At 33.3% G+C, this 26,024-nt stretch overlaps 1 protein-coding gene across 1 annotated transcript in view; it reads left to right on the top strand.

Annotated features, from left to right (window-relative positions):
* Window positions 1-23,540, top strand: part of IPO9 (importin 9) — a 41,454-nt gene extending 17,914 nt beyond the window's left edge. The window contains exons 7-24 of the mRNA XM_087929237.1: window positions 1,218-1,341; window positions 2,332-2,425; window positions 2,822-2,883; window positions 3,233-3,384; window positions 4,409-4,507; window positions 5,258-5,364; window positions 6,924-7,063; window positions 9,943-10,102; window positions 10,289-10,515; window positions 11,076-11,224; window positions 11,986-12,114; window positions 13,202-13,477; window positions 13,654-13,820; window positions 14,495-14,628; window positions 16,327-16,446; window positions 17,050-17,154; window positions 18,023-18,099; window positions 22,541-23,540. Coding sequence (XP_087785363.1) covers window positions 1,218-1,341; window positions 2,332-2,425; window positions 2,822-2,883; window positions 3,233-3,384; window positions 4,409-4,507; window positions 5,258-5,364; window positions 6,924-7,063; window positions 9,943-10,102; window positions 10,289-10,515; window positions 11,076-11,224; window positions 11,986-12,114; window positions 13,202-13,477; window positions 13,654-13,820; window positions 14,495-14,628; window positions 16,327-16,446; window positions 17,050-17,154; window positions 18,023-18,099; window positions 22,541-22,651 — 2,433 coding nt within the window. The 3' untranslated portion in view covers window positions 22,652-23,540. The remainder of the gene's footprint in view (window positions 1-1,217; window positions 1,342-2,331; window positions 2,426-2,821; window positions 2,884-3,232; window positions 3,385-4,408; window positions 4,508-5,257; window positions 5,365-6,923; window positions 7,064-9,942; window positions 10,103-10,288; window positions 10,516-11,075; window positions 11,225-11,985; window positions 12,115-13,201; window positions 13,478-13,653; window positions 13,821-14,494; window positions 14,629-16,326; window positions 16,447-17,049; window positions 17,155-18,022; window positions 18,100-22,540) is intronic.
* Window positions 23,541-26,024: the final 2,484 nt, after the last annotated feature.

Below are 26,024 nucleotides of genomic sequence, written 5' to 3'. Positions count from 1 at the left end.
CTGACAGTAGTTCAAATTTCGCGCTCCCTAGAGAGCGTTGGCGACTGTGGGCTACAGTGCCGAACTTCGCTTGAGTGGCTGAATTCAAACGACAGCGGTTTGAATTTGGCGCTCCTTTGCGAGCATGGGTGGCTGCAGCTTCAGCGCCCGACTTTCACTAGCTGTAGCGTTTTAACTCGAGCGGCTACAACGCTCGTGACTTTCTCTCTGGGGCGGCAGCGATCTGAGCCTGAGCTCCTTGTGAGCGATACGGCTGTGATTCAGCGCTTGTTATTCCGTGACTTCAGCTCTCTTTGAGTGCTTCTGGCTAGCCTTCCGATCCCATCCTCGTCGCCAGTGTTGTGGATCAAAGTAATGAGAGGCTCAGACCAGAGCATAAGTGGAACAGGCTTTATTCAGGGAATAAAGGGTCGTCGCGTCTGCTTACTAACAGGCAGACCTGGCTAGCGAACGACAACTGGCTCAGCCCGACAGCCGGCTTTTATAGCCGACTGTCAAACGGAGCCAGCCAATGGGAGCTGCTCGTGCTCCCGCTTAAAGAACGGACCTGGTTGGAAACCCCAACCGGTCCCCAAGACATAACAATACACTTTCTCAGTCCCATAAGATTACATGTTTAATAGATGGGACATGGAGGGCACCTCATGTATCGGAATTACAGAGCATGGGCAGATATGATTAGAGACAAAAAGTCCCTCAGATATCTACAATCTCATCTACATTATGTAGAGATTTCCGATACTCAATTTCTTCCAAAATAAAACAAATTCAGTAAAGATTTCATTAAAAGCTATTTGAGTCAGTGTTTTTTATTTTAACCATGTATTATTTGGACTAAGCTGATTGTAAACAGTTATCATTTTTGTTTAGCTACTAGCATTTGTTGAATGAGATCATCCAGTTTCTGTAGATATAAGGCTTTTGCAAGAACTGTTTCTCCTGGTTTGTTAATATTTTATCAGCATAATTCTGATTTTTCAGAATGACTTTCCAAAATCTTGTTTAGTCCCTAATAGTTATTGCTTGGAGGCTTGGAGTTTATGTAAGATACTTAAATGTCAAGTAAGGAAAATTGATGGAATTATGTGTGAAAATCATACTAATTATATCCAGTTAGTTTTTTCTATAGTAGAGGTATAAAAATGGAATTAATAAATAGTGAATCTTCTCTTTTTTTCCTAATTTTTGAGCTAATTATACTTTTTTTCTTTTGAAAGGGAGCAGCCAAAGTTCTGATTTTCCCTGTGGTGCAGCAGTTTACTGAAGCCTTTGTTCAGGCTTTGCAAATGCCCGATGGCCCTACATCAGATAGTGGACTTAAAATGGAGGTTTTAAAGGCAAGTACAATATCTGATTGTATTTGAGTTTGGGGTTGCCATGAGCAACATAAATGAGAATTTTGCATATTCTCATCAGTGTAATATGAGATGTAACAGCAATATTGGGGTTTATGTAATATAATATAAGCAAATATTAAATAATAACCAAGATAGCATTGATTTGTCACAAAAAGAATTCACTATAAGAAAAATCAGAGGAAACCCTTTCATGGCATGAACATATTTCTTTTGGGATCAAACATGAATATCTTATTAATAATATTAATGGCAAATGGCATGAATTAAATAAATATGTAGACATATAGTCCAGGATATTTATTGTACAATAAAGATAAAAGCATAAGAACAGATCATGTCAATCAAGAAGCCTGTATATTCTAAACCTCCTCTTGTGTAGTAAGAATTATTAATGCATAAGAATTGTTAGAGCTTTTATGGATACTGCTTTCAATAGGGTTGTCTAGAATTAATAAAATCTTCTAAACCTAACAAGAACTTAGTTGTGCTCAGAGTGTTAACAACAAACTATGTTAGATCAAAATGACAAGTACACATGGTAACATCATGATGCAAATCCTGACCTTAGGTACTTGCATCCTGATACCTAATGTAAATAAGTAATTTACAATATTCATCATTTGCGTTCACCCCAATGTGGTCACTTGCTACTTGTAATGTAGCATACGTATGAATATGTATATCTGCATTCATTTATGTAACAGGTTGGTTATTAGTAATGTGCAAAATACTTTGAATTTGTAACACTCTTGTTTGATTTTAAAACAGTTTCAAATTCAAAACAAGTTGCTGTGATAATTCCTGAAGTGTGCTTACTTTTGCATGCATCCAATGGCTACTAAATGGCAGAGGATTTTTCTGGAGAGGAAGAAGTATAAATATAATGTTAGAGTTGTGCTTAAAGAAAAATAGTAATATTATAAATGAAAGCATGTTATTAATTTTAATGCTCTGTTTTTCTTCCTGCAGGCAGTGACAGCATTAGTGAAAAACTACCCAAGACACATGATTTCCTCTATGCAACAGATTCTTCCTATTGTTTGGAATACGCTTACAGAAAGTGCAGCCTTATACCCTTTTTGCTTTGGTGTGCAATAAGCAAGAATTTCCTTGAAAGGAAGTTGGGTGGGGTAAGGGAGACAAGTTGATAGATACTAATTTACAATAAAATATTTCAGCAATATAGTTTAGAGATTATAATCAAGATCTGTTTAAAATATTTTCCAACAGGCTTTCAAACGGTTTTTTCTGCACCAAATTCCTTGTGACTTAGTGAATGCTGCCTTTGGACAGAGCAATTTTTTCCCCATTAGTTCAGTTGATATTCTTTTTTTATTAGATTTTTTTTCTAATAAACGATAGTCTTTGAATTTTTCATTATCTAGTTCTCATCCATAGATGAAATAATTTCATTGCAATGTAATTGTATGGAAGCTATATTTATTTTCCTTAATTTACTCAACTACCTATGTGAGAACAGAAGTAAATTATACAGAAGAAGTGGAAGATCCAGTGGATTCTGATGGTAGGAAAACTCTTTATTAGAGGTGTAATGAAAATTGATATTTTAAAATATGCTCCTTGTATCAAGTTTTTAATCAGTGATGCTTTAAGTTGTCATACAGAGAATAAATTGGCTATAGGTATTTTGAATGTCAAATGGACTCTAATAAAACAAATTTAGATTGCTTTAATAAGTTTTCTTCTTACATATATATTTGGATATTTTTTATATTTTAAACATGAGTAAAACAGTGAAAGCTATTGGGAATAGTATTATCAAATCTGAATTGTGTAAAATAATATAATTGTCAAATACTAAAGTAATAATTTGAAAGATCTTTAATATTTTTCATATAATTTTTAAAATTTAGGTGAAGTTTTGGGCTTTGAAAACCTAGTTTTCAGCATATTCGAGTTTGTTCATGCTCTATTAGAAAACCACAAGTTTAAAAGCACAGTGAAGAAAGCATTGCCTGAATTAATATATTACATCATTCTCTATATGCAGATAACAGAAGAACAGGTAAGCACATTTTTCATGCTTGTAAATTGTAGACAATGTCTAGAAGCTTATTACTTTTCAGATATTGATGAAATACAACTCCAAGCAGTCTCATTCATCTTGGGCTTGAAGTTAGCATTTAGCACCATCTGCAGGGACCCAGGCTTTCTATTCAAAGTAAAAATGTTTTTCAAACCTCATTTCATATTTTAATGTTTGCAAGAATATATGTACTTCAAAATTATGTATCTCAGATCTTGTGTGAACACAGAGTCTCTCTGCAAGTCATTACAGCATCTCTTCCTTTTGCAAATTGATCCTTTTGCAAACATAGTATCAATGATTTAACCTGTTGTTGTTTAATTGTCTGAATTACACAGGGTGTACCACATGGCAAAATGCTGATTTATTCTCTTTAAAAGCTTAAATGAGTAATGAGTATTTACCTAAACAGTTTATTACTAGATAAATATCTTAACCACACATTCTGCTTGCCGTGATATGAAGATGCCCCATTATTTTTAGAAATCATAGTCTTAAGACACTCTCTACATCTTGTTACTACTCTACAGCTAATCTGCAACTAAGACAAACAGAAAAGTTGACTTGCAATGTTTTGGTATGAAACCACCCCCCACAAAAGCTCCAAAGCAAACAGTCTGGAGCATTGGTCCCCAGCCTTTGCAGTTTGGTGGCCTGCCTGCAGGGCCACACGAGTGATGGGCTAATGCACCTGTTGCCGTCATTAATCGAATCCCACCTGGTTGTCAAGCAGGTTATGGAAGGTTGGATACCCTGATCCAAACCGTGAGGGTGAGCTGTGAAGAGCCTGAATTTTGATTTCATGACCATAGGGACACTGCAATAGCTGTAACTTCAGGAACCTGATGTAATTACCGTTCATGCAGCACTGCTGTAATTTTGAATGGTCACAAACAATGGTCATTAACTGAGGACTACCTATATGTGGTAGTTTAATTATGTGTCGTCTTGAATAAGAAAATGTATTTCTATAAATTATTGAAGTGCTATGATTACTTTTCAGATAAAAGTCTGGACTGCTAATCCGCAACAATTTGTTGAGGATGAAGATGATGATACATTTTCCTATACAGTTAGAATTGCTGCACAGGACTTGCTGCTGGTAAGATTTTACAGTGGTCCAAATTTACAATGTTTTGAAAAATATAAACCAAGAGTGGGGAATGTCTGGTTCTTCAAATGTTGAAATATGTTTCATCGTCCTTGACCAATGACTATAATAGCCTCTGCTGATAGAAGTTGGAAACCAGTAATAAGTGGAGGACTATAGGTTTATTTCTTTTGATCTACACAATAGTGGCAAATGGAAGTTGTTTTTCATAAGTAACTTACTGTATGTCACTATGTACATACTTTTAATGCTTGCTGCCTAAGAATGTGTGACTTTTATACTATTTTATAAGAGCTACTGTGCTCTCATGTTTTAAGTTGAAAGTAGAATGAAGCAATCAATGGATAGTTTAAAAGAAGATACGTAAGTGTAATGAGATCAGAAAGGCTATTTCATAAAATTATAGAACTATTTTTATTTAGCATTTATTTTTTAAATTTATTTCTCACCCTTTTGGAAACAAGATACACATGAGTGGTATTAGATTGCTTTCAAACCCTTCTGGTGTTTGCTGTGTTGAGCTTTATTCTCTCCCCATCCCTGACATCACTGTATTTCATGTGAATATCTAAAATATTTCAAGATGTTAAAAAGAAGACAATTTTGTTAGTAATTTTTTCTTGACTAAATTGTTTTGAAGCTATTCACTACTGCTAACTTCATTATCAACAAAGAATAGTGATATGAAGGTTCCCTTTACCTTTTCTAGAAAATGTGAGCTATTGTCATACTTCTGTATAGGCTGTGGCAGCTGATTTCCAGAATGAAAGTGCAACAGCTTTGGCTGCTGCAGCTACAAGACACTTGCAGGAAGCAGAGCAAGCCAAAAATACTGGTGCTGAACATTGGTAAGAAAGCAGTTTCTATAAGTGACAGTATCAAAATATTTAATCCATAATGAAACAAACTAGTATTATATACCTTATAATCAAGTTAGAAATGAAAAAACTAGAATTAGAGTAGTTGCCTTCTTGTTGTCCATTATAAGTTATTTGGGGACATTAATAAATAAATTAGGATTGTTCATAAGGCAGAACAAATGCTAGTTTTCTAGGCACTTTTTGCTTAAATTACAGGAGAATAAATCACCTGATTTATTATCATTTTTAATATTGCTTAAAAGTTAACCTTTCTTCAATAGAATGCTGAAGGACATTGGCAATAGGGGATCATATAAATGCGGCTGGAAGTATCGATAATGTTGTGATACAAGATTCCATAATACTCAGCTCTGTTTGTTTAACAAAATAATTACATGGATTTTATTACATAACAATCAGTAAAAATGCAATCTATAAGATAAATAATATCTTATATAAGATATATTATAAATAAGATTAGGCATTGATTAACTGCCAGTTTACTACATGTTTTGGTAATGCTGTCAGTTTTTATGAAATGAAATTGGATTTTGCTTTGTTTTTCCTACAAAATAGTGAATTCTGTAAGCAGTTCCTGTTGTGACATCCACTTACTGATTCGCTCTGCAAGAACTAACAGAAACATAGATCTATGCCAATAGATCTCATTTAGTTAAAGCCTGTTCTCAGTTGTCTGTCCTCTCCTTTCTCTTAGTCATGTACTAGATTTGAAAGCATGCATATCAGAATAGAAAATTTTAAGATGAAAATGAAAACAAATGAACTTTTATTATTATCATAGTGATCCATACAATATAATAAAAGCCACCAAATCTATAGTATATCTGTTATATTTACTGTTCCTAAAATAATCACAGGATATGATATGTATATACAATATATAAGATATGTAAGATATAGAACATGTAAAGTTTGGCCTAGGGTCAGTACTTGTCCTCTTGCTACAGATAATAAATGGTGTTCCCTGGTTCAATGCCATTGAGAATAATTCCAAAGAATATTATACATTAGTTTCTTTAAATAAGAAGTTACTTTCAATAAATATTTTTATTTCAAATTTCTAGACATAAATATTCTATCTGTATTCCAGTATTGATCAGATAATCCAAAATACTTTTAAATCTTAAGCATTTGACAGTGGCTATCAGCTTGGCTAGTTTCAGAAAAAGGTTGGACTAATACTAATACTCTAAGATAAATAGTAAAACTAATTCATATAAAAATAGTATTTATACTAATCTAATATACAATTTTCCCTGTTATAATACAAACAGATTAGGTTACCCTTACTAAACTACATCTGTAACAAACTCTGTCTCAAATATCCAGCACAATTGTTAAATAACATTCTTCAAGTATATAATAGCTCATAATTTGCAAATAAAGTTGTACAACCACAGTATTATTTATGTTATATATGGCAGCCCAACTACTGTATTATTTTCTTAGTTTGCCATTGGTTGTCTACTACTTTTTAGTTATCAAGAATTGAATATTAGAATATTTAAGTAATTTATTCTTTGCAGGTGGAAGATACACGAAGCTTGCATGCTGGCTCTAGGCTCAGTCAAGTCTCTTATCACAGACTCCGTAAAAAATGGAAGTATACATTTTGATATGCATGGATTTCTAACCAATGTTCTTCTTGCTGATCTCAACCTCTCAGGTACTTATGGTTGCCTAAAAATAATAAAAAAGAGAAATTCAAAAATATTTTCAGAATAATGTATAGTTTTTGGATAAATTTTAAGAGAATGTTTGTGGTTATAGATAAAATGTATAGCAGTTAAGTAAGTATGAGTCCATTTATTTATATACAGGATGAGATTAATTCAGAAACATTCTTCCAAACATAAAATCAAATTTACAATTATGTCATTTAATGAAAATTTCAAAGCAGAAAAGGAAGTCATTTCAACTCTGGTCTGCAAACAGAAGCTTGTTTTGATTCATTCAAAGCCCTGGTAACATTACCTATGTCTGTTCTTTGTCAACAGTCAAAAAGTAAGGAATACGAACACATTCTTTTTTTAAAAAAAAGTTTTATTAATTTAAAAAAAAAAACAGTACACAAACAAAACATGAGACATAAGAACATAAGACATCTTTTCCGACAACTACTTAACAAACAAATAAAACATCTCATTTAAGTACAATATAATTCTAAATTATCACATTTCCACACATAACTTAATAAGCATCTTATATATTCAACTTCATATCTTATTATTGTTTTCCACCTTCTTACTATTTCTTCCTTTATTTCTATTCAGTTTTATTCATTCATATATTTCATCTTACTATATTTCATATTGTTACTATTTCATATGTTCTTATCCAGTATTACTCAATAAACAAATATAAACTAACAAACACATAACAAAAAATATAAAACTTCTTTTTAGAAAGCGGCTTAACCCCGGGTTATAACTTTTGGTACAGACTTAAATTAAATTCATGCTCAGCTTATATACTATTTCATATCCTGTTAAAGATTCTACATTTTACAGATATCTTCTCCCCTCTTTTCACTCTCTTAATTCTACTTTATTTATTTAATCTCAATTTAAATCATTTCACTTGTATTTTTTGTCCGTTCTTTTTCAATCATCCATTTATCTTTCTCTTGAACACAATCTTGTCCCTGTAATAACTGGTTGAAGTATGACACCTTTCTATTTTCCCCCCAAATTCAACACTTAAAATTAAACATTATTTCTATTCTGATTCTGCTTAGTACATTCTAAATAACATTTTTTTTAAAAAAACAAACGTAATATTCTTATAGATATTAAAAATAGTATTCCCTAAACAAATTAGTTAAATACACATCAATTACACAGTCCCTACAATATTTTATTAACACATATTTCAAATACAAATATAAAATGCAGTCTTGTGTACCTTTACAGAATCTCTATTAAAACTTTATTTTACCCTTTGTCTCTGAAAAAAAGTTGCTTATAAACAAAACAAACAACATCTTGTTTAAAGCCCTTTGCTTTGTCTCTTCCTTCCTTATCAATTCTAGCCTTTTTACCCCCCCACTCAATCTCCCACTTTTTAATCTCCCCTCTCTGTTGCATTCCTCTTTTCCATTGCTTTCTATCATTATATCAATTTTTCACCTTTCTTTTCCCTTTCTTAATTGTTTTTTTAGAGCTTAAATTCTTGATTTTCTTCTCCTTTTTACCCTTTTTTGAAATCATATGTCCATTAAAGATGGCTTCTTCTTCATCGTCCCAGCCTCTTTCTTGTTGCATTTTCTGGTAAGCACAAATCGCCATTTCTAAAAAGCCAAAAATAGATCCAAAAGAGCCGCCTTCCTCCTGTCTTAATTTTTCAAACTGCATTTTCAATTCTTCAAAAGACACCATTGTGAACAGAAAAGGATTTATTTTATTTTTTTAAGCAGTCCAAATGTTTTCTTAGTCTTTCAAAAGATAGTTAAAGTCCCAAAGTCATTTGCTCTTCCTGGGGGAGAATTCAATTACAAAATTCCAAGACATTTTTTGGAAGTTTTATTACAGTTTAGTCTCTAGTCTTATAAAACTCCAAGCAGTCTCCTTCAACAAACGTTAGTATAAATCATTTATCTCTCTTCCTTCCCCCTTAAAGCAAAAAGATTTAAGTTTTAAAGAATCAATATTTGAAAATATAATTTCCCCTTGGCTTCAATTTTGAAAATTAATACCTTCTATTGCCAATACGGGTGTTTCAGGCTTCCATCTGCTGCCTCCGTGGGAAGGAAAGTGAGGAAAAAGGTTTTCCCTTACTCATCCACCGCAGCTTAACGATCCTTTGGAAAAGCAATAAATCACTTGAAAAGCCAAAGTTCCAGGGTATTCAGATGTTAATTGTTGTCCCGGCTCAGCCAAAAGCTTTCTCTGTTTTTTTTTTCCTCCTTCAGCACCCCTCCTGCGCAATCTTATCCCGGATGCCAGCCTCTTCATGGCGGCCATAAGGCCGTCGCTACAGCGTCCTGAGAGAAGGAGGTTTAAACTGGGTGCGGGGGGGGGGTCTGCGGCACCCCCATACCCTTCCCCAGCTCCTCCCTATCTTCGGCTGTCCCTACAAGGCAGCCTTATCCTCCAAATCCATCTGGATCGGAGGCACCAAGACGGTGAGCACAGCAGGGATCGCGAAGAAACGCAAATCCCTGCTGTCACCAAGGCTGGCAAGCGGAAGTGTCCCGGAATACGAACACATTCTTGTTAACACAATGGCTTCTTGTCCTTTCTGTTATAATCCTTAGAATAAAAGTGATCAGGTACATTCATTTATTTGCTTCAATTTGCACTTGGAGAATTAAAGAAGTATGCTGTATTACAGTGTAAATCAGGTGTGCACAGTTCGTACCACTAGACCACTAGACTAGAACATCTATTATGTTCATGTGTAAAAAAATAACTTCTTTTTTTATTGTCTCCAAGTATGTAAATTGTCTCACTAATATATTTAGGGCCATAAGGCCTGTTACCGAATGGTAGTTTTGAGAGAGAACTACAATAGCAATAACACTATGATTTGCCTTTTTTCTTATAGTTTCGCCTTTTCTTCTTGGCCGTGCTCTTTGGGCGGCCAGTCGGTTCACAGTTGCAATGTCTCCAGAGCTCATCCAGCAATTTCTACAAGCAACAGTCAGTGGCCTTCATGAAACACAACCTCCTTCTGTGCGAATTTCTGCAGTAAGAGCTATCTGGGGGTATGTAGCTGAAGACCTGTATTAGTTGATCAGTAGCATAAACCATGATTTAATTTTGAGAATGTATAATACTTAGAATGGTGAAGATGTCGAATGTATGATGGTGAGAAATGTTGTGCTGTGTTACAATCTTATTGGCAAATATAATTTTATATTTTTTCTTCTTAAAATGTTTTTTCCCCCTAGCTACTGTGACCAGCTGAAGATTTCTGAAAGCACCCATGTCCTACAGCCTTTTCTTCCTAGTATCCTTGATGGATTAATCCATTTGGCAGCTCAGTTTAGTTCAGAGGTTCTCAATCTTGTGATGGAAACCCTTTGCATTGTCTGCACAGTAGACGCAGCCTTTACAGCAAGTGTGGAGAACAAGATTTGTCCCTTCACCATTGCAATATTTCTCAAATATAGTAATGGTACGTGCTCAGACTTGCTCTTGATTACGATTACAGATGATTCTATTCAAAGAACACTGCTGATTTCAAATATTTTTAAATAAAGAAATTTGATTACACTGGTGTTGGATTTTTTTCAGTATTGTATTAAAAGGCCATGGTAACTATCTTAGTTTAAAAAATATCCAAAATATTATTATAGAAAATAGCTGTTTTTTGTTATGCTTGTTTCCAACTGTGACAGGTAGCATTTTAGCCCTCAGAAAATTTCTTGAATGGTGAGTATGGCCAGTTACAGAACACCCATTTATTAGAAGGAGAACTGATAAAACTGCTCATTCCTTGGTCCTCAGAATGCCTTCTATTTTGTATATTTGCATTTTTTTCTGAATACTGCTTGAACAAAACACTTGACTGAAACTACCGAGCAGTGTAATATTCTAAGAATACATATGAGTTGTGAGTTGGCTAGAATACTTGTTAGTAGATAGGTTCATGCTAGAGGCTGCTTTTTCTTATTATGACATTATGATTTTATTAGGGTATTTCTCCTTAGTAATTGATATTATTTCTTTATTTAGATCCAGTTGTCGCTTCTCTTGCCCAGGATATTTTTAAAGAACTAGCACAAATAGAAACTTGTCAGGATGCAATGCAGATGAGATTAATTCCAACTCTTGTCAGTATCATGCAAGCTCCTGTTGATAAAATTCCAGCAGGACTTTGTGCAGTAAGTATACAGACATTTTTTTTCAAAATATAGAAACATTTATATAGTCTGACTTGCTGATTAAAAAAAAGAAATATTTGTTTTTAAATTCCTAATGAAAAATACATTAAAGCTGAGATTCTCTGCAAAGCCAAACAATATAACTACTAAACAAGCTTATATATTCCAGAGGTCTAAAAATGAAAGTATAATTAAAGCAATTGATATAATAATAGTATAATAGTTAAATTCATAGTGAACAGGACAATGAGGTAATAATTCGGCATCTCATAGTTAAAATTAGCAATTTAAACATAGTTTTAGGTAATTTCTTGGAAATGTAAAGGAACAAAAAGTGGAGAAGGTTTTAAAAGTTATTCTGTTTAATGTAATTTCCAGATTTTAGCTATAGATGTCGAAAGCAGAAAAAATATTTTATTTAGTTACTTAAAATATTTATACAGCCACCTGTTTTTTAACAACTCTGGGCAGCTCCCAAAATAAAGAGAGAGATTCAGTATTCCTCAAGATTTCTCAATAAGGCCAGGGAGGAAGACATTCAGAGAAAAGCTGAAAACAATATGAATTTTCTTACCAACCAATGGTCGGAAGGTTGTAGAAGTATCATCTTGAACAAGTTGGTTCTAAGTTTTAGAAAACAAAACCACGCTTGCTCATTAGTTTGACTACTGTTGAATAAACTAATCCTATTGCATCATGTCATCTCTCTACCCCCACCCCCAGCTGGTTAGTTCCCACCTCTGATTTCTTTTCTTTTTCAGACTTCAATAGACATATTAACAACTGTTGTAAGAAATACTAAACCACCCCTTTCGGACCTCTTAATCTTCCAAGGTTTTCCTGCTGTGGCTCAGTGTACCCTGCACACAGATGACAATGCTACCATGCAGGTAATGTTTTGTGAGTGGCTGTTCAGTCATTTGTATAAACTTTCTGTATTTAGACCAACCAGATTCATAATGATTAACATGCAGGAATAAGTTGACTGCAAATGGCAATTGATTCCATTAATGAAATTTAAATGGCTTTTTTATTTCTATTATTATTCAAAGACGAAGCATATCTTTCACAACTGAAATTTAGTTTTCTCTAAATTTTGCTAATAGCAGAAAAGGCTTCTATGCTATGAGACTGACAAAAAAGGCATTGCAACTGCACAACACAAGCCCCAGCCTCTTGTACTTGCATCTTTACAATGGGTGCAAATATATAAAATATAGATATCATGATGTAATTTTCATTATTTCTCACTCTTACATTTAGGAATGTTACCAAATTTTACTTGTTTTGCTCTTCCTTTTTTGGTAAGTGGTTTGCTACAGTATCTGCCTGAGCAGATATACAGAAAGTAGAAAATTAAAGATTGATATATGGCTGATAAATACTATTTAGAGACAGGCTATTTAATTTCAGATAGTTGATATACTTTGAACAAGCTTCACTAATCTTACTTTCAGGGGAAAAATAACACTTGTTCAAGCAAGTTGATAAAATATACTTGTTTAAATGCAACAAGCATTCTGGAAAACAGCAATTTTGGCTTTATTTCTTTTGTATCTGTTTCTACCATGCCAGCACTTAAATTTAACTAATGCATATGAATAACATTAGACATTCATGCATGAAGAAATGAATAATATTTTATAAGGTTATACCTTTGATCCACCTGTTTGGATCAACATATGGTCAATTTCGTTCTCTAGATATTTAGATTAGGAGTCTAAACATTGTAATATTCCAAAAATTGTACCAAATAGAGTTTATTTTATTTCTTTCAGACTTAGTACCTAGATCTTTAAAGGGGTTTTGTGAAAAAGTGAAGCAGAGTAAGGTCATCTGAAAATATTTCTTGTCGAGTTTTATTTTTCCTTTGATCACCAGTTACTATTTCATCCTGTATTGAAAGAAGATGTTTGGTTGTAATATCTGAATTCTTTCTAGAATGAAAGATTTTGTGCCTTATTATCATTTATACAGAATGGTGGCGAGTGTTTACGTGCATACATCTCAGTCGCTCTGGAACAAATTGCACAGTGGCATGATGAGCAAGGCCACAATGGACTGTGGTATGTGATGCAGGTAGTGAGTCAACTTCTGGATCCACGCACCTCAGAATTCACAGCTGCCTTCGTAGGCAGGCTAGTTTCTACATTGATTTCCAAAGTTGGGAGTGAATTGGGAGAAAATCTGGATCAGATTCTCAGAGCAATTCTTAGTAAAATGCAGCAAGCAGAAACTCTCACTGTAATGCAGGTAAGAACTTTGTAAAGTAGATGAAAACTGTAATTATTGGAATATTTATTTAATGATAATTATCAGAATAATTGTTTGCAAGCACTATATATATAAAATTGATATCGATATTTTATTCATGAGATTACTTTTTAGAAATTGAAGCTATCATTATCTTCTTTTAATTCCTTTTACAGTCTTTGATCATGGTATTTGCTCATCTAGTTCATTCTCAACTGGAACCATTACTAGAATTTCTTTGTAGTTTACCTGGACCAACAGGCAAGCCTGCTCTGGAATTTGTAATGTCGGAGTGGATGAGTCGACAACATTTGTTCTATGGACAGTATGAAGGGAAGGTCAGGTAAGGTTTTCTGTTATTGCAGTGTATATTTCTTCAGATTAGAACAAGTATTTAATTGTTTTTTAAAGAATGTAAGAAGTAAGTGTAAGAAGCAATGATTTTATCTTAATTTTATTATGATGAATTGTTTAAGACAAATTGACCTTATACGTAACATACAGTCCTTTATATACTGTACAAGGATTTGTGCCTTGTTTAGAACACAAACATCTCTTATATAAAGGAGTGGGAATATACCCATCAACAGTTGTAGAGGGCTGGATTTTGTTAAGCATCCTGCCCACCCATTCAAAAAGAAACTAGAAGTGTTGTCCTGTGTTGGCTAGTAAACTTGGTAGTACGGATTTCAAATTGGTGGAAAGGAAGAAACACTTGGGGCTATGGAAAAGCATATTGGAGAGAAAAGCCAGAAGGTACCCAGAGAATACCACATATACAGTAATATAGACAAATACCTTAAACTCTTGCCTAGTATTTCTGTTTTTAAATTGCTGTAAAATAAATTATGTGATTATTAAAATAATGATATAGACGTTCATGACATAGGTCCTATTAAATATTTGGTTACACACCCAAATGAAATAAAATATTGTAAATCTTTGCTTATGCTTTTACATATATGTCTTATAGGTAGAATGAAATGAAATGAAATATATTATTTTTAAAAATTTCAGTTCTGTAGCTCTGTGTAAGTTACTCCAGTATGGTATCAATACAGATGACAAGCGCCTCCAAGATATCAGGGTAAAAGGGGAAGAAATATTTAATATGGAAGAAGGTATACGTACACGATCAAAAGCAGCCAAAAGTGAGTATTTGTATCTGAATCAACAGGATGTATCCTTAAAAGTAATTTTAATTCTTTATTACCTTTATTAAACAATTAACATTAGGTCTATTTTGTAACTGGTACCAAACTTATTTTTTTCATGATAAATGCATCTATTGAAATTTTGGATATTGATACAATCTTCAGTGAAAATTGAGATCTTTTGTTCCGTATTCCATTCAGTTTTTGAAATTTGCATACCAACTGCACTTACCAATAAACAAATATTTATAAAAAAATATTTTATATATTTAAAATACATTATAAACAAATACTTATAAAAGCTAGTGAATTTTTAATTTTATAAGAATAAATAATTCTGAACATTTAAAAATAGGTTCAGAATATATGTCCAAATTTCATGAAAAGCAGTGTAACTTTAACTGGGAAAAAATATTTTGCCATGTGTGTAACTGACTATTCTTCTGAACCAATTAAACTATTGTGTACTAAATATCTTATATAAAATATTTATTATCATTTTTTTAAAAAAATTATACCCTGCTATGTCCTGAAATATGTAGCCTGCAAAAGGTTAACTTAGAGACAGATGGTTATTGACAATGTTTGTTCAAACAGAGTAAATATTAACTTTTAATAATAAATATAAGAATGAGTGTATAAAGAATCTGCGTCAACAGATAATCCTAATTTAGCAACTATCTCATATAGCAATAGCACTTAGACTTATATATCGCTTCACAGTTCTTTACAGCCCTCTCTAAGTGGTTTTACAGAATCAGCATATTGCCCCCAACAATCTGGGTCCTCATTTTACCAATCTCAGAAGGATGGAAGGCTGAGTCAATCTTGAGCCTAGTGAGATTTGAACTGCCAAATTGCAGGCAGCTGGCAGTCAGCAGAAGTAGCCTGCAGTAGTGCACTCTAACTGCTGGATCACCATGGCTCATATGGAAACCATTTGCAGTTATCCCAGTGATGAAGAAATAACTTCATCACCAATCCTCGCATTTACAACCATTGCAGCTTTGTAAAACAAAGGAAAGCTGAAGTAACTTTCTGAGAACAGTTTCTCTTAGCGACCACTTCATTTAACAACAGTTGCCAGCCCCACTTGTGGTCACTAAATGAGGACTACCTATAGCCAGGCAGGGTCTCAAAACAATAGGTTTTCTGATCCTGCTCTATTTTTGTGTTTGTGTGTGTGCATGTGCGCGTGCCCGTGCATGCATGCATGCATGCATGCATGCCAAGTGGAGTTAAACTACTGCTGGCCTTTTATAAAACATGTACCGTATTTATCAGACTATAAGATGCACTTTCTCCCAACCCCCCCCAAAGTGTGTCTTATAGAGTAAATATGGGCCTGTTTTTGGTCTCCCAAACCATCTGTGTATCCCATTTTCAGCCTTCCCAGCGTCCAGAAGTACTGCAGGCCAAAAGCAGGCCTGTTTTTGGCCTGCAGAGTGCTTCTGGGGACCGGGGAGGCTGAAAATGGGACATGCAAAGGCCAAAAACTATTTTTTTTCTTGTTTTTCTTCTCTAAATCTTGGTGTGTCTTATGGTCTGGTGCTTCTTATAGTCCAAAAAATACGGTATTTCAAAACATACTGCGGGGACTAATAAAACATGAAGCACTTCTCCAGCTGGTTTTGTATTGTGGTTTCTCTGAGTTCTTAATTTCTTAAAAAATCCACAATTTTTGGTATCTTTTAGATCCTGAGCGCTGGACCAACATTCCTTTGTTAGTTAAAATATTAAAGCTGATAATAAATGAGCTTTCTAATGCAATAGAAGCAAATGCTTCTCGACAGACTGCTGCAGAATGGAGCCAAGGTACTATTTGCTAGGTATCTTATGATCCAACTTGCATGGAATATGGGTTTGGAAGTACTTAGGTCCAAATATACTTAGCCATGTCTTTAGATTAATCACTGTTGCATTGATAATTTTCAAGACTAGTGGTTATGGGTTATTTCTCTTGATTACAGGAGAAAAAGAACTGGTTATAGTGGTAGTGGGAGAAAAAGCTATAATATAAATTTAATAAAATATATAAATATGTGACATGCTGCTGTAGTACATAATGTAAACAATGTTCACCGCATTGCATGAGTACAACAGCATGTGAGCAAGGTTGCAAAAAAATTACTGTATTGGGCATTTCGATCAGTATTAATGTGTTCATAATGTGAGTTCTTTCACAGTCTCTTTTTTAAAAGTTTGCCTTATGTTCTATGTCAATTTACTGACTTAATGACCACAAACGTTTACAATAAAAGAATCAGTTTTCAGTGGGATAACAGATTACAATGCTTAAATAAAATTTACTTGGAGACAAAAATGTTAACATTGGTTTTCCAGAGAATATTACAGCAGACAGTCAATAAAATTAAATAAATCTGTTCTGCTAGTTTAATTTCTTATTTCAATTAATAGAGGAGTCCAATGACATGTGGGAAGATCAAGAAGATGAGGAGGAAGAAGAAAACGAAGGGTTAACAGGCCAGCTATTGTCAGATATTCTTGCCACCAATAAATATGGTAAGTGAAGCAGTTTTAAATTTGTGAAAAAGCATAAAAAGCTTATTAATTTTTTTTAAATCAAAGCAACAATAATGTATATGACTAAACTGTTAGGATTTCTTTATTCCATAGTTCAATAAAACAATTTTCAGTATTAGTTCCATTTCTAAATCAGTCTCAAGAAACACACAAATTGATGCAACTCTCCCACAATGCCTACACAAACATACATTCTTTGAAATTAAAAAAAAATGCATATGTTCAAAAGATAAATAGTAAGTGAAGCGGATGCCCTATATCTAGAAAATGAAGACTTTCATGATTCAGTGGTTCTGCTTGCAAAAAAGATTTCTATTTAGCATGTTAAACAGAAGGTTTGGCTAGGATTGTTGTTACACTTGATATTTGATTCCTGAATGTAGGAATTCATTTTTTTGTATTAAAAGTAAAAAACACTAAATCATGTTTGTTTCTTATTTTATCTACTATTTCTGAGAAATAAGCTTTAGAAGTAGATTGAAAGTTGGACTGGAGAAAAGAGTTCTCAAAAATGAGTATATTCATTGTCTGTTCTTACTTTTGTATTGTTTTAGGAATGGAAATTAAAAAAAATTATGATACCATAGAAATAGTGGTATGTTTATGCCACTTTTAGAAACATATTGTTGCTGTTAAATAATAGATGGTTAAATAAATAGAAGAAATAGAAGAAACATTCATTGTATAGTGTGGAAATATGATTATTATTCTGGTTTGTTTTGTTATTTACTGATTCGTTCAATGTCTAAAAAGAAAACAGTTTATTGTAGTGCAAAGAAAGTATAAGACGTTCAAGACTTCAGTTCTTTAAGTGCATCAACTTTACTTTGAAACATTTGTTTGACAGATGAAGATTATTATGAAGATGATGATGAGGATGATCCAGATGCATTGAAGGATCCTCTGTATCAGATAGATTTACAGGTGGTGTAACTTGCTATCTAATTTTGTTGTATATTTATTTGTACTTTGAACCTTCACTGTCTAGAATAATATCATTATATATATTATTTATCATATCTGTTTTTAAAATGCTATCACAAATTGTTTTTTTTTAAAGTAGCACCATGATAAGGAGCAGTATCATTAATGAATCTAAAGATATTTTACAGTATATACAGTAAAAGCAAGAGACAGAACTGAAAACAGTGCTCAATTTTTCTTTAAAAGCAAAGCAATTTAGATCTTGTAGCAGAAAGCAATTGGAAATCCCATTCTGATGGTTGTATTAACTAAGTCAAGAAAAAGTGTTATTCTGAATGCAGAGAGTCTATATTTTTTAGGCCTCAGAATTGCTTAAAATTGGGTATTGTAAGGCCCCTGAGTTTTACCTGTTATTCTTAGATAAGGGAGTTAAACAAGAATCAAACAGCCTAGTTTGAAGAGGCTCATTTGCAAAATAGAAAGATGTAGCCATATAATTAAAAAATCATATGTAAATCTTTATCTTTGCAGCTAATGAGAAATAGACTTTAGTTAGAAGAGAATTTAAATAACCTTGAGGATAATTCAGTTGAGCTTCTTTGACTTCTTTAGGATTAAGAAGTTATATACAGAATCTCCTCCCATTTTAGGCATGGGAAACCTCAGATAATCTTCTACCTTTCCCTTCTCTATATTCTCTTTCATTCCATTGTTTGTTTAATTCTGGCAAGTGTCTTAATAATTTCACATCCAGTTTGAGAACCAGTTTCATCTAGTGGGTACGGCTCCAGGATAGAAAGCAGGAGACTATGAATTCAAATCTCATGTTAATCATGAAAGCCAGCTGGGTGACTTTGGGCCAGCCACTTTCTCTCAGCCCAATTCACCTCACAAAATTGATTGTTGCGGGAAATATAGGAGGAGGAAAGTATATTGGATGTATTCACCACCTTGAGGTATTTGTAAACATAATAAAGGTGGGATACAAGAAATCTTAATATTGGACCTATTGCAGATAAGAAAATTTACATTTATTAGCATCAAAAGCTTTCCAAATGGAAGTTAGTTAATTCTAGTGTGTTGAATTTTAAGAAATGAATAAAATATTGAAATAGCTTACAGATAGGTCTCGGTTTATAACCATAATTATGACTATAAGTAAGTCTGGAATTACAGTTGTAAATCATGGCAGTTGTTAATAAGATCGCCCAATTTTATGATTTTTTGTGGTGATCCTTAAGTGAATGCCATGATCATTAAACTAATCCATTTTATCCAGTGGCCCATTTTTTGCTGGAAACCGGCAAAAAACACCAAAAATTGCAATCATATGACTCTGGTATGTTGTGTATGGCCATAAAGGTGAGCCAGTTGCCAGGTACCCAAAATGTGATCAAATGACCTGTGTGTGTGTGTGTATGTGTGTAGCTGTCAGGACTTTGGAACTGGGTCATAAATACCTTCTATCATAACTTAAATGAGTACTATCTATATTGAAGAAGAAAATGCACACAATAAAGGAGCAAAGAAATTAAAGACAGAGAACATTGAAAACATTTTTTACATTTCTGGAAAAAAAACCCTAAGACATCATTGCAGTGTTCTGGTAATAATTTGGATAATTATTATTCCAATAATTTGGAAAGAGAAGCCAGGAAAAAAAACCACCTGAACAAGAAAATACCTTGTTATTCATGACTTGCCTCCAAGATCAAATACCATAGAGAATTTTCCATTCTCTATATAAGTTAATCAGAAATAAGTGTTCTTTTGAAATATAATTTTTATTTGAGTTACAACAGGAAATAGACCAACAATATTATTCTAAAGCTGATGAAATTGTTCTCTTGACACCACTCATAGTTTTCAAATACACGGGACTGAAATTAAAGCTATAATCCTGGACATAGTTTGAATTGAATCTCTGATGCAATTCAAAATAAATATGTTCTGCATTACTGGTAGTCCTCAACTTACAGCAGTTTGTTTAGTGATGGTTTAAAGTTACAATAGCGCTGAAAAAAGTGACTATGGCTGTTTTTCACACTAATGACAGTTGCAACGTCCCCATGGTGAAAGCCAAATCTGACTCTAGGTTCTGCCTCAGTTTACCTTTCCAATAAGCAACTGAGTTGGAAGATTATTTAAAAGCAATTTAATAGGGTACCCTGATAAAGTGGGTTCTTTCTATGTAAAGGAAGAGAGAACTTCGAGCCCCATGTTTCCCTCCTTTCTATAGTTATCACAACAAACAAAATGCAAGAGAAAAGTTGATTGGACAGAATAAAAATAACCTCCCCTTTGCATAGGAAATCAGTTACATGTAATCAAACATGTTACATATTTGTATCCCATAACATCACACGTGTTCATTAAAATGAAGTCTGATGTCAGAAGGGGCGTTGAAAGAGAAAAGACAAGTACAAAAAATGGAAAGAAGGACATACAACTAAGATAGAAAGAAGGACATACAACTTCAGATAGCCAGAATCTGCAAAGACGAAGTCAGGATAGCAAAGGCTCAGAACGAACAAAGACTTGCAACAAAAGTCAAAAATAATAAAAAAAAGTTTCTTCCAACATATAAATAACAAGAAAAAAATCAAGGAAACAGTCAGTCCACTAAAGAGAGAAGACGGCAAGGAAGTAACAGGGAACAGAGAGAAAGCAGAACTGCTTAACTCATTCTTTGCATCGGTCTTCACGCAAAAAGAAACTATAGCTCAACCCACCAAAAACATAACTGTAAAAGACAGACCAGAAATAAAAGTTAAAATAAGCAAAAAAAATAGTAAGAGAACACCTGTCTGATCTTGATGAAAACAAATCACCGGAGCCTGATGGATTACATCCCAGAGTTTTAAAGGAGCTGGCAGAGGTCATCTCAGAACCACTGCACCATATCTTTCAAAAATCCTGGAGCACCAGGGAACTACCAGAGGACTGGAAAAGAGCTGATATGGTTCCCATCTTCAAAAAAGGAAAAAAAACAGACCCAGGAAACTATAGACCAATCAGCCTAACATCAATACCCAGGAAGATACTGGAAAAGATAATAAAAAAAAACATCTGCCAACATCTAGAAACAAGTAAAATAATAACTAGCAGTCAGCACAGGTTTGTTAAGAACAGATCATGCCAAACCAATCTTATTTCATTCTTCAACACAGTGACTAAATTAGTAGACCAGCAAAATACTGTGGACATAATATATTTAGATTTCAGCAAGGCATTCGACAAAGTAGACCACAACCTACTTCTTAGTAAGCTAGAAAAAAGTGGAATAGATAGCACCACCACTAGATGGACTTGCAACTGGCTGACATACCATGCTCAACAAGTAGTCCTTAATGGGTCTAAGTCTACATGGAGGGAAGTAAACAGTGGGGTGCCACAAGGCTTAGACCCAGTACTCTTCAATATCTTCATTAACAACTTAGATGAGGGAATAGAAGGGGAACTTATCAAATTTGCCGATGATACTAAGCTGGCAGGAATAGCTAACACCCAAGAAGATAGGCTCAAGATCCAGATGGATCTTGACAGACTAGAATACTGGGCCGTATTTAACAAAATGAAATTCAATGTAGAGAAAAGTAAAGCCCTACACTTAGGCAAGAAAAACCAAAAGTACACATATAGACTGGGTGAAACCAGGCTCAATAGCAGTAACTGTGAGAGGGATCTTGGAGTCTTAGCGGACAACCAGCTAAATATGAGCCAGCAGTGTGCAGCAGCAGCCAAAAAAGCTAATGCAATTCAAAATTGCATTAACAGAGGGATACAGTTGAGATCAAGTGAGGTACTAATACCACTCTATAAACCCTTAGTAAAACCACACCTAGAGACTGCATCCAGTTTTTGTTACCACAGTATAAAAATATGTTGAGACTCTGGTGCTTGGCAACTGACTCATATTTATGATGTTTGCAGTGTCCCAGGGTCATGTGATCAACTTTTGCTACCTTCTGACAAGCAAAGTCAATGGGGAAACCAAATTCACTTAACAAGCGGGTTTCTAATTTAACAACTGCAGTGATTCACTTAACAACTGTGGCAAGAAAGGTTGTAAAGTGGGGCAAAACTCACTTAACAAATGTCTCACTTAGCAACAGAAATGTTGGGCTCAGTTGTGGCCATAAGTCAAGGACTACTTGTATTGAATAAGCAGGTGTGCTGCCATTTACTGTAGGTGATTGAGATTAATGCCTTAATCCCAAATTTTAAAAAAGTTTGTTTCAGAAATTCTATACTCATTCTTGAACAAATATTAAACCCATATTTTGATTCTGGTTTCTAAGTTACTTCACAAATTCTTTGACAACTTTAATTAAAAACTATGACACCATTACCCTGGGTTAATTATGTTTTTTTCCATCAAGTATTAACTATGTACTTCTTTTCTATTCAGGTATTAACAATGTATTTTTCTTTCTCCTAGGCTTATCTTACACAATTCTTATGCCAGTTTGCCCAGCAGCCTTGCTATGCAATGTTCTCAGACCATCTCAATGAAAATGAAAGAAGAGTTCTTCAGACCATTGGCATATAAATCAAGAGTATCCGTGATAATATCAAGGCAACATTTTCTGGTTTAGTTCATGTTTTTTAACCTAAACAGAGAACACTTCCTTTATTCACAAAATATTACAAATATGATTAATTTTTATTTGGAAGTACTGCTGGTGATTTAGAAGGCAACAAAAGGCAAATATGTATGGAGTTTTGCATACTGAATTTGCACAATGGGAACACTATTCTTCCGATAAACTTTCCAGTTTGGCTCGAAACATTTTTTCCGCTACTGAAAAAGCACTTCACTGACTTCTTACAGCACAGTTTAATGAAATGAGGAAGGAACTGTTGTCACTAGCTTGTTTATCTACCATAGAAACTTGGAAGTGCTTCACACTTTTGTTACGCAGGATATATTATCTTGATCTAACCAGATGACATTTTTTATATAGACATTTGGAATGAAATGGAATCTGCTTCCAATCCAATACTTTGAATTAAAATCTGAAAAATAAAAATGCTAAATTGTTTCCTTTTTTAGAAAACCTTTGGGGCTCTACCATTTCATAATTCTGTACTAAAACCATCATGCACCCTTATTGAGCAGACTTGCTACATTAAAACTCAGTTCCTGTGGTTACTGATAACTTTTGTTTAGAAACCAAACTTTTTTTATATGAAATTGATTGTATTTAACTTGTTTATTTGCTTCATGAATCCATTTCTCCAAAACTGTTTGCTTTGTTCACACAGAGGATTATATAACTGACTAAACCATAGTTCACAAATTAGTACAAGTATTTTTATAGGATAGTAAAATTAATATTGCTGGTTACTCTAAAAATCAGTACACCAATGCATCTCCCAACACCTTTTTGCCTTTTTCTCCCTTTTTGGGAAATGAAATAAAACTATTCAAACATAAATTGGTATTGTTCTTTTTAAAATTCAGAAAAGAAAATTGTACCCTTTGCTTTTAATTACCACTTAGAGTACTATATTCCTGTATAGATTTGGAAAGCAACTTTCCGTTTAATGTGTACTACTACATTAATTAATCTGTGTTGATTTCAAACTGTTTGAAGTGTATACTATAAGAAATTTATTTCTGTGAAATGCCTATTACATGAGTATTTCTGGCTCATGAAAAAGCTAGGGCTTACACAGAGTTACAGATATACCAGTTAGATCCAGAGTATATCCCTGACTTCCTTAAGAAAGATAATATGTATGAAGGTAACTATGTATTTCCCTCCTATGAATGAAGTAAATCTAATGGAAGGTAAATTTTAGCATACCACAAATTTACCCTAAGAAAGTGTCTTTAATGATTTCTGCTTTAGGATGTTTAATATAATTAAATTACTAATATATTTTTATGTGGACACTGAAAGATAATTCTTGTCCATTATCACTGGAATTAGAACCCTTTTAGCTTAATTGGAAATGTTAGTTATGATGATAGTGATAATTTAGAAATTTCTTTTAACTTGAAAGTGAATTTGGAATATAATAATTTGTTTGATGTGTTGACACTATTTTTATAGGACATTTCCAAAAACCTATGACACAACTTACTAATTTTTTGTTTCTATTCTCTCAACAAAATATTTGGGCAAATAGATAAAATAGATGCCTTAAGCTTTTTTTCCTCTCAATGTGGACAGCTTGGGAAATTGTAATGCAAAAGTCCAAGTATTATAAATTTTTTTCCATTTAAAATCGTCTGCTCTCTTATTTCCTAACTTTCAGGATTTCAAAAGCGTATTCATAAATAACAACTATTTTAAATAAAAGAATAGCAAAAATAACTTTTCACCTTGGATCTGATGTGCATAAAAGTATTACTTTAAGGGTACCAGAAAAAGCTTCATATTTATCATTTAACCTTACTAATATAAAAATTACATATTTATTAAGTTTACCTTTATTTACTAAGATTGACATAAGACTACCTCATTATTATTGCTATAATAAATATTGGATACTTGAATAACTTTAATCAAGAAAATGCAAGTAGCTTCCCCTTTTTAAAAATTAGTAAACTTGATTTCATATACATAAAGCAAATGTTTCATAAGATCAAAAGTAATTTTAGAATGGGTTATTATTATTTATAAGTATTTTGTCTTGCCCTTTATTCTACAGTATATGCATAGATCATACATGTACATTTATGTATTTAAATAATGAGAAAAATTTGCTGCTCCATTCATAAGACAGCAATTTAGCTGAACAAGAAACAACTAAAGTTCAGCTTCTGTTTCAACATACCCAGTAAAATGAAACTCTCCAGCTCTTTTGAGTATTTGGTTGTCTTTTACATGTACTTTGTAACTTGATGCCTTGTCAATTTCCTATGCTGCTACCATAATTGATTTAATTGTCATATTAAAACAATTTGTGGATCAATACATTTATCCCTTTTGAGTTCTATAGTGCTTCTGAGTGAGAAGTCTGACATTTTTGTCCCATCGGTTGTTTCATACATAGACTTTTAAGGATAGTTGTGTACAAAGTCTTTGTATAAAATAAAAGTATCTACAGAATGTATACTTGAAATAAGATGATTTGATAGCTATAGTAAGGATCAAGACTAACTTGCAGACCTTTATAGAAATATATAAGTTAAGTATATAAACGAACAACATAATAGTGATAGAAATGTATAGTGTCTACTTGTTTTTTTATCATTTTCTGCCATATCCTATTCAAAACAAACAGTTTTACTTTGCTACTGTTTAGATGAAAAACATGTTATTCCATTCCTGGGAAGAAATGTTTTTTGGCATAGTTTATTGATACAAAATATGAAATTCTTGAATATACCTTTTTTGAGTATTATCAATGGTTCTAGCAAGTCCCTCTTTCTTGTTTTCTTGACAAAAGTTACACAAACAATACACTTAAGTGCATTTCCATGCTGAATACATTCACCAAACTTTTTATGTAGTGAAAATAGTAGGCATTTACTTTTGTGTCCTAAAAATGTATCAAGGGAGACAGAGCAGTCAAGACTAATAGACAAATTAATTTTCTTAATTTTCATCATTCCCTTTGATTAAATTCTGTTCAACTGATTCTTTCATTGCCTTCATTTGAAAAGGCAAACAATAGTTGCTTAACTAAGTTTGATGTCTTTTCACATTTGGCGTGGTATTTGACATCTTTTCAAAAAAAGTTAGGAAAGTGAACTGTTTCTAAAAGTTTATAGATTGTTCTCATGTTTAACAAAATATTATGTCTTAATTCATATTGGAATTACTGATCATTATGCTACTACATTTATCCTGGGCTGCCTGAATATATAGTTCACAAGCTGGTTTTTTTTTCTGTCTTGAACTTTTGGCTGCCATTGCCACGTTATAGCATAATTGAAACACCGTACTTCGAGTGTATGCGACTCAGTG

This window comes from Pseudonaja textilis, chromosome 3 (assembly GCF_049901715.1).
Source record: "Pseudonaja textilis isolate UNSWEBS1 chromosome 3, rPseTex1.2, whole genome shotgun sequence".
In the NCBI taxonomy this organism is placed as follows: domain Eukaryota; kingdom Metazoa; phylum Chordata; class Lepidosauria; order Squamata; family Elapidae; genus Pseudonaja; species Pseudonaja textilis.
Note: the sequence above shows the minus strand (reverse complement) of the source record. Positions and strands in the feature narration are given on the sequence as shown.